General features: G+C 45.7%; 1 protein-coding gene across 6 annotated transcripts in view; it reads right to left on the bottom strand.

Annotated features, from left to right (window-relative positions):
• B4GALT4 (beta-1,4-galactosyltransferase 4) overlaps window positions 1–13,287 on the bottom strand; it is a 29,251-nt gene that overhangs the window by 6,188 nt on the left and 9,776 nt on the right. For 5 of the 6 annotated variants that reach the window (XM_027105341.1, XM_027105349.1, XM_027105335.1 and 2 more), the window contains 4 exons: window positions 12,479–12,877; window positions 9,106–9,338; window positions 6,293–6,480; window positions 470–592 (listed from right to left, as the gene is read on the bottom strand). In XM_027105341.1, the coding sequence (XP_026961142.1) occupies window positions 470–592; window positions 6,293–6,480; window positions 9,106–9,338; window positions 12,479–12,731 (797 nt within the window). In that variant the 5' untranslated portion in view covers window positions 12,732–12,877. The remainder of the gene's footprint in view (window positions 1–469; window positions 593–6,292; window positions 6,481–9,105; window positions 9,339–12,478; window positions 12,878–13,287) is intronic. The other variant, XR_003432571.1, reaches the window with a different exon arrangement.

The raw sequence follows: 13,287 nt of genomic DNA on the forward strand, positions 1-13,287 counted from the left end.
GAACATCTTGGCCTGCTTCGGGGTGTGCAACTCCTCACAGGCTGCTGGCACTCCCTGCTCTGCACGCTGGGAACCACCAGGGTTGCCTGGGGTCTGAGAGAACGCAGAGGCTTAGAACAGGCCTCTGGCCACTTTCCTCAGGTGGCAGTTTTGCAAACGCTGTGGTCTGGGACTTGCCATTCACGGGTGAGACTCTATCTCAGTAGGTAATACCTGCTGACAAGTCCACAGAGACCTCCACCAACACTCCCGGACCCCGGACACCCATTAGCCAGGACTAGACCACCCTCCATCATTTCTGAACTGCCAGTGGCAAAGAGCGATTTGGGCCGCCTTGCTCACCCCCCACCCCCTGCCACCCTTCAAGCCCAAGTCGGAGCCTCATGACCTGCTGGCCTGGCCTCCACAGGAACCACACACAACCACTGCTAGCAGAGCCCCGTGAAGGGGACCTGTCTCTGTTGTTCACCTGAGTCTGAGGTCATCGTCTTCGCCTCCCCATCCCCAGTAGTTGTTAGAGAATCCATTCACCTTGAAAAACTGCTCTCGGCTTAGGGCGGTAACACCCCCAAAATACCCGCTGTAACGTAACCTGGAGCGAAAGAGAGGAGAGAAATGGTTAGAACGTTAGTGCCAAGTCCTTTTGTTCTCCACAGATGCTTCAGAAGTCTCTGACTGCAGGGCGGGCATTCTAGGAACACTTTGAAGACCATGTACTTCCACCCACCCACTCCTGCTTGACATCCACCTCCCCACGTTCTTGGCCTTCCTTGTCTGGCCTTCTGTCCTCTGTCTAGACAAGCTCTCACATCTGCTCACTAAGCAAGGTGCCACCCACCTTTTATTGTTAGTGTTTGTGTGCAGAGGTCTACAGAGGTACCTGTCAATGTGCACTGTAACATCAGATCTGGATGAGAGATTTCACCTCGTGTGCCAATCCAATGAATAGTTGTGGCTGCCAAGGGCTGTGGGTTAAGAGCATTCTGAGGCTGCACCCAGGTTCAGCGTGAACGAGTGGCTTTTTTACTTTTACTTTCTTTTAGGGAGTGGGGTGGAGAGCAGGAGAGAGCTCCTATACACACTTTTTATGCAGACCTCCACTTATATGCATACAAATCTCCGTCTCAGAGTCTGTTTCCTGGAGAACCCAACATACCTTAATAACCCTGAGGTTTCCAGCTTGGGCAACTAGGTAGATGACAGTGCCTCTCACAAAAACAGGGTATACAAACTGATAATTAGGTTTTGAGAAGAAGACAAATTACGGTTTGGATAAACTGAATATGAGGTACCCTTGGGGCTTCTGCCAGTGGGAAAAAGGTTACAAGGTCCAAGTTCAGTACAGAGGAGTGGCTACAGAGATAGCTTTGGAAATAAGCTGTCAAGAGGTGGTACCTGAAGGCACAAGGGTAGGGAGAGCTGCCCGAAGACAATGTAGTAAGTGAAAAGAGGAGAGTAAAAAGGGTGGAGCTGTGGGTATACCAACAAGGAAAAGGGGAAAGAAAAGAGGTCAATCATTTAGGACTCATGGATTATTGGTAGGCAAATTAACAAATCTGAGAAATAAAGATGTCCCTTGAATAGAACACGGTAACAATTCAGAAATGCAAATGAAGGCAGCTTAATAACTTGGATGTTACTGAATAAGAGGATGTGAATATATATGGAGGATCTCTAACTTTAATTAATGTCAGTTCAAAGTATTCCAGGACCAATAAAATATGTCTGCTTTTCTAGATAATAAGAAAAACCAAAAGGAAAGATCAATAATCATGTAGACACTTGCCATCTAATAGGTGGAGTCCCCAAAGTTAATTTGTAGCTCAGCTGCTTGTTTCTATGTTCTGAGTACAGATGGGGAGGACCCTGCTTAACCCACAATGGAAATAGATTTACTTACATACCCCCAAGCTAAAATTCTGGAAAACAACCACCTAAAACAAACAAAAAGAACAAAGTGCTCAGAAGGCAGCTATTACTGACCAAGACACTGACTGCAGTGACTTGTTGCCATGGTTAATGGACTCTGTTTGGCTGGGAAGGGGTTCCTAAACTACCTGAAAACTAGCAGCTTCATCAGAACACTGAGTGGAACCACTGCCCAGGCATAACCTGCCACGCCCCAAAAAGGGGTCACCAGGAGGGACCCAGCACTGATGACTTGGTAGTGACCCATTAAGTAACGACTATCCACTGTGTGCAAAGCAGCTGGCTAAACGCTAGAATAAGTGGGCCCTGCGCTCACACACAGCTGATAGTCCAGCAAGAGAGGTGAACATTACCAGGGTTCTGAGGAAGGAGAAGCCACACATCAGGGCAGGTGGGCCTGGGAGGATTCAGACAGGTAGAAAACTGGGGGAACTCCTGGTGATCAGAACTCTGTGACGAAAGGCCGAGAGGGAGAAAAGTGCAGGCTGTGTGAGGAGCACCGGGAGACCAGTTTGGCTGCAGTGGGAGGTGCAGGAGGAGACCAGTTGGAAAGAAAGGTTAAAGAAGTATCAGTTCCTCAGTTGCCTCTTAGGTGCCAAATATCTACATGTTTATTGATCTTTCCTTCTGGTTTTTCTTCTTAGCTAGAAAAGCATAAATAGTTGATTGGCCCTGAAACAGTTTTACTTATTTTTAAAGGACTGTAAGGCCCAAGGGTGGGGAAAATGGAGTCATCAAATAAGAGTAAAGTCCTTGTAAAAGCAGGCAGGTACTAAAGGAATTCTTGGCAATAAAATTTCCCACAGGCTAGTACAGATGTTTATCACTGACCCATAATCACTGGGATAAACAAGATTTATTTCTGTCTTCATCAGAGTCTGAGATAGCTGAGACAAGTTGCTTTAACTTCTTCCCTCTGCATGTGTGTAAAGTGAAAACACTTCTTGCGCTTCCTTCATACTCATGGGGCAGTTGTGACAATGAATAGTGGGCTGATTTAAGCTCTGTGGCACAGGGACACACAGTTACCAGCAGAAGGCAGACACTTAGCCACCTGCAACTGCACCTGCCAGCAACTAGAGGGATTTTGCCCAAAGGAGGAAAGGCAATAACTAAGGAGGAGGAAGACAACTCCTACACTACCTATGCAAACCTCCCCCAAACCACAGAAAATGAGGCAGTTTACATGATACATACAGTAAAGTAGAAAAACATAAATGACAAACCAGGACGAGAGGAAAACTTCCCTCAGATAGAAGATTAGAATAGGAAATATATTAGAACTCTGATCTGCAAATAAGATTCTTTTCAGCTTCTAAAAGAAGGTCATGGATTTGACTCTGAGCTTCTTGCATCCAGATCAAAAGAGGAGAGAGACACATTCAATCACCTGGTTTACATTAGGAAAACTGTCAGTTACTCAAGGAAGACAAAGGCTTCCTGAGTTCTAGTTATAAAAGAAACTTCTGGCCAATTACAATAGCAAGTTAAACCAGCAACATTCGTACAGGGGCTGTTTTTAGAGTGAGTGGCATCTGATAAAACCCACGATCATCACACCAAAGTTTTACTCAAGATCAGTTCCCAGCAGGAATGCCCAAGAACTCATTTTCTTATGGTCCAGCTTAACGCAAAGATAAAATCTAGAATCCTAACAAAAGGCCTGTCCTTGATACAATCCTGTGTATCCATACTCCAAAAACAAACAAATGAGAAAACAATCCTGTGTGATTGTAATTTCTCACCACAGATGTCTAGAAAGACTGGGCAATGGGAAGTTATCACCCACGTCAAGGGTCTGAAGTACAGGTACTCTGTGTCGTAGAGAGTGACATCTTAATACCAATAAGTGAGCAGATGGCTAACATGCTTCTGAAAATACCAAGGTACCTGGCCATGATATGCTACTTTCTTCAGTGCAGAGGTGGCTCACAGACCAGAAAGCAAAATCTCCAGATAATGATCAAGTTCCCCAAAAGAAAAAGTCCTGGGATTCTCTTCCAGACCCTTCTCCTGCCCTCTGGCCCCACTGCCCCTGGAGCATGGAGGCAGGAGTGGGCATCTGCCCCTCATCTTCTCCCCTCCTGCCTTGCTCCATCCCATACACTAAAGGCCAGCTGAACTGACTTTTCTCCTGTCATTCCTGGCTGTAACCATGTGTCAGCAGCACTCTAATTCCTTCCACAGGCACTCCAAACTCCTTACCAGACTGAACAACACCTGCCTAACCTGGCCCCTGCCTATCCTCATCTCTAGTGTCTCCTCCCTCCACCATCCCAGACATTCATTCTCCAGCACTAATGAACTACCAGCCTTTCCTCAAAACCTGTGCCATGTTCTCTCTTGCTTCCACATCTTGGAACTCTGCTGGGAAGCTCCCACTGATTCCACAAGATGAAGATGCCACATTTCCTGGACAACACCTTTAAACCCTTCCCTAGGTGTTTCTTAAAGAGAGTGTGCTCTCACCCATTGTGGCTTATTCTAGGTATTTGTTTATATCCCACACTTTACACAGGGACTAGGTTTAAAGTCTACCTGAAGCAAAGATCGCCGCAGTCAGTGTTACTCTTGGAAATCTCTTGAACAGTCCGAAGTGAGAAACCTACACAGTAAGAGCAACATGGAAACCAAGAGCAAGGGAGGCATCAAGAGATTCATGGTTTGCAAAAACTTCTTGAGCACTATTCTGTACCCAGTTTTGTACAGATCACTGGGCTCTCTGCTTAAGACAGCACTAACCAACAAAACCTTGCTGTCATCTTCAACTTCTCCCTCTCTCCCAGCTCTCACTTCCTCCCAGCAACCAAGGCCTGCTGAGCCAACCTCCCAAAAGACTCCTAACTGATGTTACAGCTCTCCCCTCCATCCTCACCCTCGCTGTCCAATCCAGGCTCTCTTCCATGGATGGATCCGACCTGGGATCTCTGAAAGCCTTGGTAGTCGAGGTGTGATTCACAGATCAAACCCTGCTGCCAAAATATCACCTGGGAGCTGGTTAGATACACAGAATCTCACAACAGAATCTGCATTTCAACAGAATCCCCAGATGATTCATATGCACATTTGAATTCCAGACTCACTGGCTGAAAATGCAAATCTGATCCTGTCATCCCAGTTGACATGCTATTATAGGGACCAACAAATTATAGCCCGCAGGCCTCATCCGGCTTACCACCTGTTTTTGTATGGTTTGTGAAGTAAAGATGGTTTTTACTTTTCTAAATGACTGAGAAAAAATAAAAAGAAGAATATTTCACACACACACAAAAAGAGATTCATGGTTTGCATCTCATGATCACTTCCCAGAGTAGACACTAGTAGAACCTCCCATTTTATTTTATAGTGTTATAGCTCTCTCTCCCTCGGCCTCACCCCCACCCCAAACTCTCCCCCTTATTAGCACGTGCTCCTAGTTGAATTTGCAGAAGTGAAGTGCAAAGCTGACACAGCTCCACTGCAGCTGCCTGTCTCCCCACAGCAGTACACACCAGGGAGTGCTGTGGGGATGGGCACTCAGCCTCATTCAGATCAGTCTCAGGGTCCCTAGTGCAGTAGCACCCCACATGTGAGCACACACGAAGGGCAGGGCTTGGTGGAGGCTGACAGGTACGTGTGCACACATGTAAGTGAACATAGAGTTTCCCTTGTGGAGAACTTTCTTGGTTGCTATTTCCCCTCAGTTGTTTTCAAATAGGAACTGGTACAAAATAAGGTTGAAAAGCAGCTATGCCTCTCCGTGTGTGTGTGGGGGGGGGGGGGGGGGGGGGGGGGGGGGGGGGGGGGGGGCATGAAAGCAGAAATGACGATGCCTGGCTCTTCCCACAGTGACTTTGAGAGAAGGGACCTTGTCCTGTGTGTCCTGGCTCCTGAGCAGACCACTTGATGGACATGCCCCTTCCCAGTCTCCCTCCGGACTTGGTCTGGAAAGAGACATCACGGTCTCACAAAAGAGGCCTAGAAGCTGACCTGGAGGCACACTCTTGTTGCCTCTTAGAGGCAGAAGGCAGGGAGAGATAGCTAAGTTACTTGAGTTCTCCTCAGCGTGGGAGCCCTTGCAAAATTTCCAGCAGGCGGGCCCTGCAGGCGAGGCTGGCCGCCATGTGCAAAGCTTGGACTTCCCTCCCCTCTTCTCTCCCTTTTTATCTTTGTGATCCTCTGCCAAGGCTGCTGGCGGATGTTTTCCTAATAAGAAAAAAAATTGAATTTCTCTAATTCCTGTTGTGAACTTTAAGTGATATATCATGGACCATTTTTCCTATTTCTCATTTTCTGCAGACACCCTGGACACAGTGTCTGCACAGCCTTGATGATAACAGGCCAGGCTTCTGACCTAAGGCAGCTGTGAGCAGAGCCGCCTTACCTGTACCCAGTGCTGTTCCTGCCAACCACCAGATGCCTGGGCTGATCCTCACACTTGTAAAGGTTCAAATCGTTCTCGGGCACCAGGTCCACATCATGGAATATGAAGCAGTCCCAAATTTCATCCTTGAGAGCTTCTATATAGCCCACATTCAGGAGTTTGGCACGATTAAACTTGTTACTTCCAGCCTATAGATATGGAAATTAAAACTTGAAAAGCTCCTGAGACAAGATTTCACACTGTTCCCCTGTTCAGTTCACATGCAGGAGCTGGTATTATTCTTGCTAACGCACAAGAGTATACATATGACATGAAAATCTGACACAGTAGATGCAATAACAATAACAGGTCTTTTGTGTTTTTCTTTATGCTTCATACATACTTGTATTCCATAACTAAAAACACCTTGAAATGAGGAGCTGTTGTTTAATAGGTTTGGAGTTTCAGTTTTGCAAGATGAAAGATTAGTTGAGATTATTTACACAATAATGTGAACAAACTTAACCCTACTGAACTCTACAATAAAAATGGTTAAGATAGGGCTTCCCTGGTGGCGCAGTGGTTGAGAGTCCGCCTGCCGATGCAGGGGACACGGGTTCGTGTCCCGGTCCGGGAAGATCCCACATGCCGCGGAGCGGCTGGGCCCGTGAGCCATGGCCGCTGAGCCTGCGCGTCCGGAGCCTGTGCTCCGCAACGGGAGAGGCCGCAACAGTGGGAGGCCCGCGTACCGCAAAACCAAAACGAAAACCAAAAAAAAAAAAAAAATGGTTAAGATAGTAAATTTTATGTTATGTGTATTTTACAACAATTTTTTTAAAAACCATAGTTTTAAAATACTAATAAAGATAACTCTAAAAAAATTTTAAACATACCTTTATTTTTTCCATGTAAAACCACAAAACCTTTCTTACATACCAGTCATGCCAAGTAGAATCACTGCTTCGCTGTTCAGCTCTTAGCTAATCCCCATCTTACCCCATGTAACAAACTTACACTAAGCTCCCCAAAAAATATAGCTTGCCAGAAAGGATCAGGAAATCCTGACCTATAAACAGAGAAGGTTACTGCTCATATACCTAAGCTACTTAAAAGTCTCGTGGAATCACTGTAAGAGAACCCGGATTTAACACTTCATGGCAGACACTAATCCTCATAGTGGCCTTACAGAGGAGATTCGTTACTGGGTAAGGAAAGAACACAGTAAACCAGTAATATAATCAAAGCTACAATATGAAACATTTTTTTACAGTAGTAATTTTTTCATGGCTATTTGGATCAAATTCCTTAAGAATAAATTCCAGTTCAATCAACAGTTTATCATAACAAAAGTATAGGCAGTTCTCAAAACTCACCACAGTACTTTCCTGAAAAGAATAACATAAAGCAGACATATTTTTCTATTCATAAAATTATATACTGGGGGTTGCTGTCCTGAGTAAGTCCTCTGAATGACTAACAATGTTAAAAACAAAAATAATGATAAACCAATATAACAGTTAAATTTTGTTTCAAATCCTCACAAAATGGGGATAGATGTAATATATATATGCACATTAACTTTTAAGACCCCCAGTTTATTGTAAAGTATACATTGCAGAACAGCATCCTCTGATCTATCAAAAGTTTTCCCAAAACAAATATTACCAGTTATAACCAATATTAGGTATACAGTTAATGATTTTCCTTGCATTCGGAGCATTTGTAAGGATTTGAGGGGGAATTATTTGGATGGCCCAGGACAATTCTGAAAAGATAGCCATGTATAGTTGTTCATGTCTTATTTTTCTTTCAATAAATGTTAATACCAGATAGAGGCACCTTAAATCACCCACTCCACTTAGAGCTAAACTCTTCAAAGCAGGCTACACTAATACTTACCGTGTTCCTACTAAATCATGCTTTTGGAAGCCAAAAAAGTGAATCATAAAAGTGAAAACTAGGGGCGTCCCTGGTGGCACAGTGGTTAAGAATACGCCTGCCAATGCAGGGGACACGGGTTTGATCCCTGGTCCGGGAAGATCCCACATGCCGCGGAGCGGCTGGGCCCATGCGCCACAACTCCTGAGCCTGTGCTCTAGAGCCTGTGAGCCACAACTACTGAGCCCGCGTGCTGCAACTACTGAAGCCCTCACGCTTAGAGCCCGTGCTCCACAATGAGAAGCCACCGCAAAGAGAAGCCACCGCAACGAGAAGCCCGCGCACCGCAACGGAAGAGTAGCCCCCGCTCGCTGCAACCAGGGAAAGCCCGCGCACAGCAACGAAGACCCAACACAGCCAAAAATAAATAAATAAATAAAATTAATTTTTTTTTTTTAAAAAAGTGAAAAGTAAACATAATGTTCTCCATAATAGATAGTGGCAAACTTAAAGGCAGAAAGGTGGAGACAGTCATAGAATTCCATGGCGATTAACACACAGTAGTCAACTCCTCTATCTAGATCCCCATTGAATAGCCAGGCTCAATAATAAAGCACAGTTCCAACATCTCATTGTGTAGTGTATAGCAAATGCAGAAGGCAATGTAAGGTCAGTCCCAGGGAAATATCTTTGGGCTTCATTGTCTGCAATGGAAGGGCTCACAAAAGCAAACAGGCTTTCTCCAGAGGATCACTTAAGAGCCAGTAAAATTTCCCAGCACTTATCCCATTATTCCACACTCTGGGACACGAAGTGCCTTTACTACTTTCAAGGATAAATGAGATAAGAGACCTCACCTTTGATGATAGTTTGATGCCCTTTTACCCAAGACAGACGAAGCGCCTCACAGAGAGGAGCGTGTGGCGGGCAGAGGCCTGGTCTGCCCACACACTCACCTGGTGGATGACATAGATGCCATACTCCAGCTGCTGCCTCTGCAAGAAGGGGTGAAGGTGTTCTAGCAGGTACAGCAGGTGCTTCTCTCTGTGCCGGTGAGGGATGAGGATGGCGACGCGCTGCAAAGCCCTGCATTCCTCAGGGTGATACCGGCCTCTGTGCACCTTGGGGTTTTCTGCCTGTACTTCTTCCAGAGTGAGATCTGGTTTGAAAACGAGCTTGTTCTGGCCTTCTACAATAGAAACAGGACACAGGAACTAACATGAACGAGCTCATCAAAGGCTGACAGGCTTACAGGAGCTGGTACGTGTCACACACTTTGTGCTAGTTGTCTGGCACACAACAAGCACTACTGTAAAGCCTCATTTGGTCACAAACTATAACCACAGAATCTATGACTCAGGTTATTGGCTGCAAAAACAAGCAAATGACATATAAGACCATTCTCTTGTGCTGGGTTACCAGTCCTGGCTCTATGATTCATCCATAAGCAGAAAATACACTCTGTTCTGAGAACCCTGGTGAAGAGCAGAGGTCAGGGGTAGACTGAGCAACTTCAAATTTGCTCTAACCTCTCTTCCTTCTCAAAATTCCAAAGGGGGCAAAAAAAAAAAAAAACACGGAAGCCTCACCCAAGGAATGAATGAAGCAATCAATCCAACTTTCTTTGTTGTCATAAAAAAAAAAAATCCAAAGGAGGGTGAAGTTTCTTAAAGATCAAGAGCATTCCACGGAATCAAGCTCACAGACAAGGCCCTTTTCCCCAAGGTCCTTCCCTAAGCTCTTGAGAGCTATTCTAACTCCCTGAAACTAAAGCAGCGAAAGGAAATAGAAACTAGCCTCCCTCCCTAACTCAGCAGTAACAGGTATGGGCAACACCGCAAGAATCCTCCCATTGTTCCACGTGGCGAAATCCCCAATGGGGCATTGCTCAGTGAGTCTGGACACAGCCTGACTGGATGAAACGCAAGACCATCCATGGTAACCAATCTCGTGCAAGGCTTTAAAGATAAGGCTGAAGCCACTGACCCTCGCCTCAGACCCGAATGAACGGGGAATACTGACTGGTAGGAGAGGAGGCAGAGCTCTGGTTAGGGAACACACTTTTTACAGCTCGGGACCTCCCTGGCGTCCAGTGGTTAGGACTCCACGCTTCCACTGCAGCGGGCACGGGTTCCATCCCTGGTGGGGGAACGAAGACCCCACATGCCACGCAGCGTGGCCGGAAAAAAACCAAAACAAGAAAAACTCCACATATACTGTTCAAGGTACTTGCAACTGAGCTATCTTCTTCTGGAGCAAAGCAGTCACCCACCTTTCCGATGTATGTCCCTGTGCCTTGCTTCATGTGACCATCTCCTACCCTGGCCATGGCTGCTTAGACCAGGCTCTACTGTCCACAGCATGGCTGACAGACTCTGCCCAACAGCACCAAGAGCAAATAACTGACCTACAAGAGCCTTTCCACAAGGGTCTACACACAAGACATAGAGTCAGCAGGCAGTAATCCCTACAAACAAACAGTAAGGAAAGGAGTTACAAGGAAAGGCAAGCTACCAGAGCTGCTGGGAGATGATGGGATGGCTGTAGAGATGTCTTCCTGTGTAGCCTGTCCATAAACCCCATCATCTGAATTAACCTGACCGTGTCTCTGCTCTCGGCCCCGGAAAGAGCCCCATGCAACAGGTCTGATGTAAATCAGTCCCCCTGCTCACTCCCTCACTGTAGTAGCTTATTATGTGCCCAATCTTCGGGTGCCTGCTTCCACTCACTCTAGCAGTCTCCCTTACCGCCCCCGTCATATTTTCTCAAGTTTTATTCCTCCTTGGGTCACTAATGGCCCATCTTAATTTGTCACTACTTATGTCGCCCCCTGGATCCATAGTCAGTACCGTGTCACTGCCCATCTGTTTCCATGAATGCATCTGTTGCTTAAGTATGTTGAGAGAATTCTGAACAAGGGGGATGATACAGTCAGATCTGCATTTCAGTAACTCATTTTGCTATCTCAACTTGTGTAATCTGTGAGCAGAACGATTTCCCTTGAACAATCCGGAATAATGTTTTGGCTTTTCCGTGACTGAGTAAAGAGAAGCAGCATGCCAGTATGATCACACTACAAGTCTGTGATGTAATCAGGAAAAAGGATCTGCAGGTTTTGTGCCGCTAACAGCAAGAAGCCTCTGAAGAGCCCTAGACTGCCCCCCAGAGAGCTAATTAAGTGTATGCAGAGAGCCACCTCTGTAGGACCAGGGAGGAGCTCTGGACTTCATAGAGCTGGAAAGGATCACCGTGCCCTCATCCCGCCTGCATACTGTCTCCAGGGGAAGAAGAGCAAATGTGTAAACAATACACTGACCAGCACAACCACAGAAACAAAGGTGGAGGAGCACCCAGGGAGCCTAAGATTAACTCTGGGGCAGTCCCAGAAACCTTGCTGGGAGAGAAGTGATCTAAACTAGATTTCTGATGACTAGACAGGAATCCGCCAGACACACATGGGCTGAGGAAAGGTATTCTGGAAAGACACTCCAAGGATTATCTGGAGAACTCTAAGCACTTCGATGTTCTGGAGAATCAGAGGTCTGACAGAACCTTTGTGGGTTACATAGAATATCGCTGTGGAGTTTTTCCTAATTAACGTGCTCCCAAAGACCAACTTCTTATTCATTTAAATTGAAAGGCAAGATGTCAAAGGAGAATCAAAACATACAACATATTTAAGAAATAAACACAGAAATAAACTAAGACAACACTGAAAACATACTATCCTGTCCCTCGACTCCATACGGTGGGCCAGGGGGATGTTAATAGATATGACATGAATGGAAGCTTGGATGTGCTGTCATTTCCCTGCAGATGCCAGGAGAACATGCCCAGGTTAGCCCGCTGGTCCCAGGAGGATGAGAAACACTTGGAGCAGAGCCACCGGCCTGGGTCAATCGACCCCCAGCTCATCACACATGCCTACTGACATGCCTGCTGAGACTTCTGCAGCTGGAGGATCAAATTGGGCATGTTCACGTAATAAATACTACCTGTCAGCAATACAAATACAGCTCACAAACATAATGTTGAGCAACAGAAGCCAGACACAGTAGAGTACATAGTGTATGTTTCCAATTACGTACAGTTCAAAAAAATCTAATGGATGGAATATAAGCTTGGAGTAAGGGTCGTGACTCAAAGAAGCATCTCTGGGGTTCTGGGAAGATTCCATTTCTTAATTTACATACTGGTTCCACTGGTATGTTCATTTTGTGAAACTTAAGTGAGCTGCACACTTCTGATTTTTGTACTTTTCTGTACATTTGTTATATTCAAATAAAAAGTGTACGTACTACTTGTTAAAAAGAAAAAATAAATACTTACTGAGGTGTGGAGACACAGAAGAGCAGTTGTTAAGGTCTGCTTTTTTCACAGAGGCTTCCTCTGTCACAGTTCCTTTCTTCCCCAAAACTACACCCTTGTTCAAACTAGCCATGAGATCCTTTGCTTTAGAAATCTCTTGAATAGCACCCACAAAGTAGTTACTGGTGGCCCACCCAACCACCGTCAGGCATAAAGTAAAGAGCAACAGTAATCGGAATTTATAGGAAAGGTGGAGAGTCACGTTGAAGCTCATGTCTTTTATTATGCGAGCAGTAGGTCTCTCTCGGCCTCACTGCAGGCAGGAAGCTTCAAGTTCAGCTTTTCCAATCTGATTGCAAACCTGATGACAACTGACAGTGCAATGCCCGCTTCTGCTTGGTAGTTCCGCTCCAGCAATCCCTAAAATGCAATCACAAAGACATGCCGTTTCAGATGGAAATCCTATCCTGAAATTATTCACATCAGCACAAACTGAAAACCTATCCCCAACTGATTAACAGTAGTGGGAGTTCTCCAACAAGAGTTTAGAGATCAGAAAACCAGAGATTTTGGATGTAGAAGGATCCAACCATCTATATACCACAGGAGTTCTCTCTGGGTTCTCACCCCAGCTGTCATTCACCCCAGAGGAAAAGCCATTTCCAGATGCTGCACCGGTGGAGAAAGCAAAGAAGAGACGGTCAGTGCCTCCTCAGTTCTGAGCTGGCACAGCCCAAAATACAGCCCTAATGGTTCCCTTTCTTAGTTGCCCCTTCCTGGCACAGCTTTAAGAGAAGGTGAACTCTTGTTCTAGGGCATATTTTGATCCA

Source organism: Aethalodelphis obliquidens, unplaced genomic scaffold, assembly GCF_003676395.1.
Source record: "Aethalodelphis obliquidens isolate GAN/ISIS:26980383/991018 unplaced genomic scaffold, ASM367639v1 scaffold1, whole genome shotgun sequence".
Classification (NCBI taxonomy): Eukaryota; Metazoa; Chordata; class Mammalia; order Artiodactyla; family Delphinidae; genus Aethalodelphis; species Aethalodelphis obliquidens.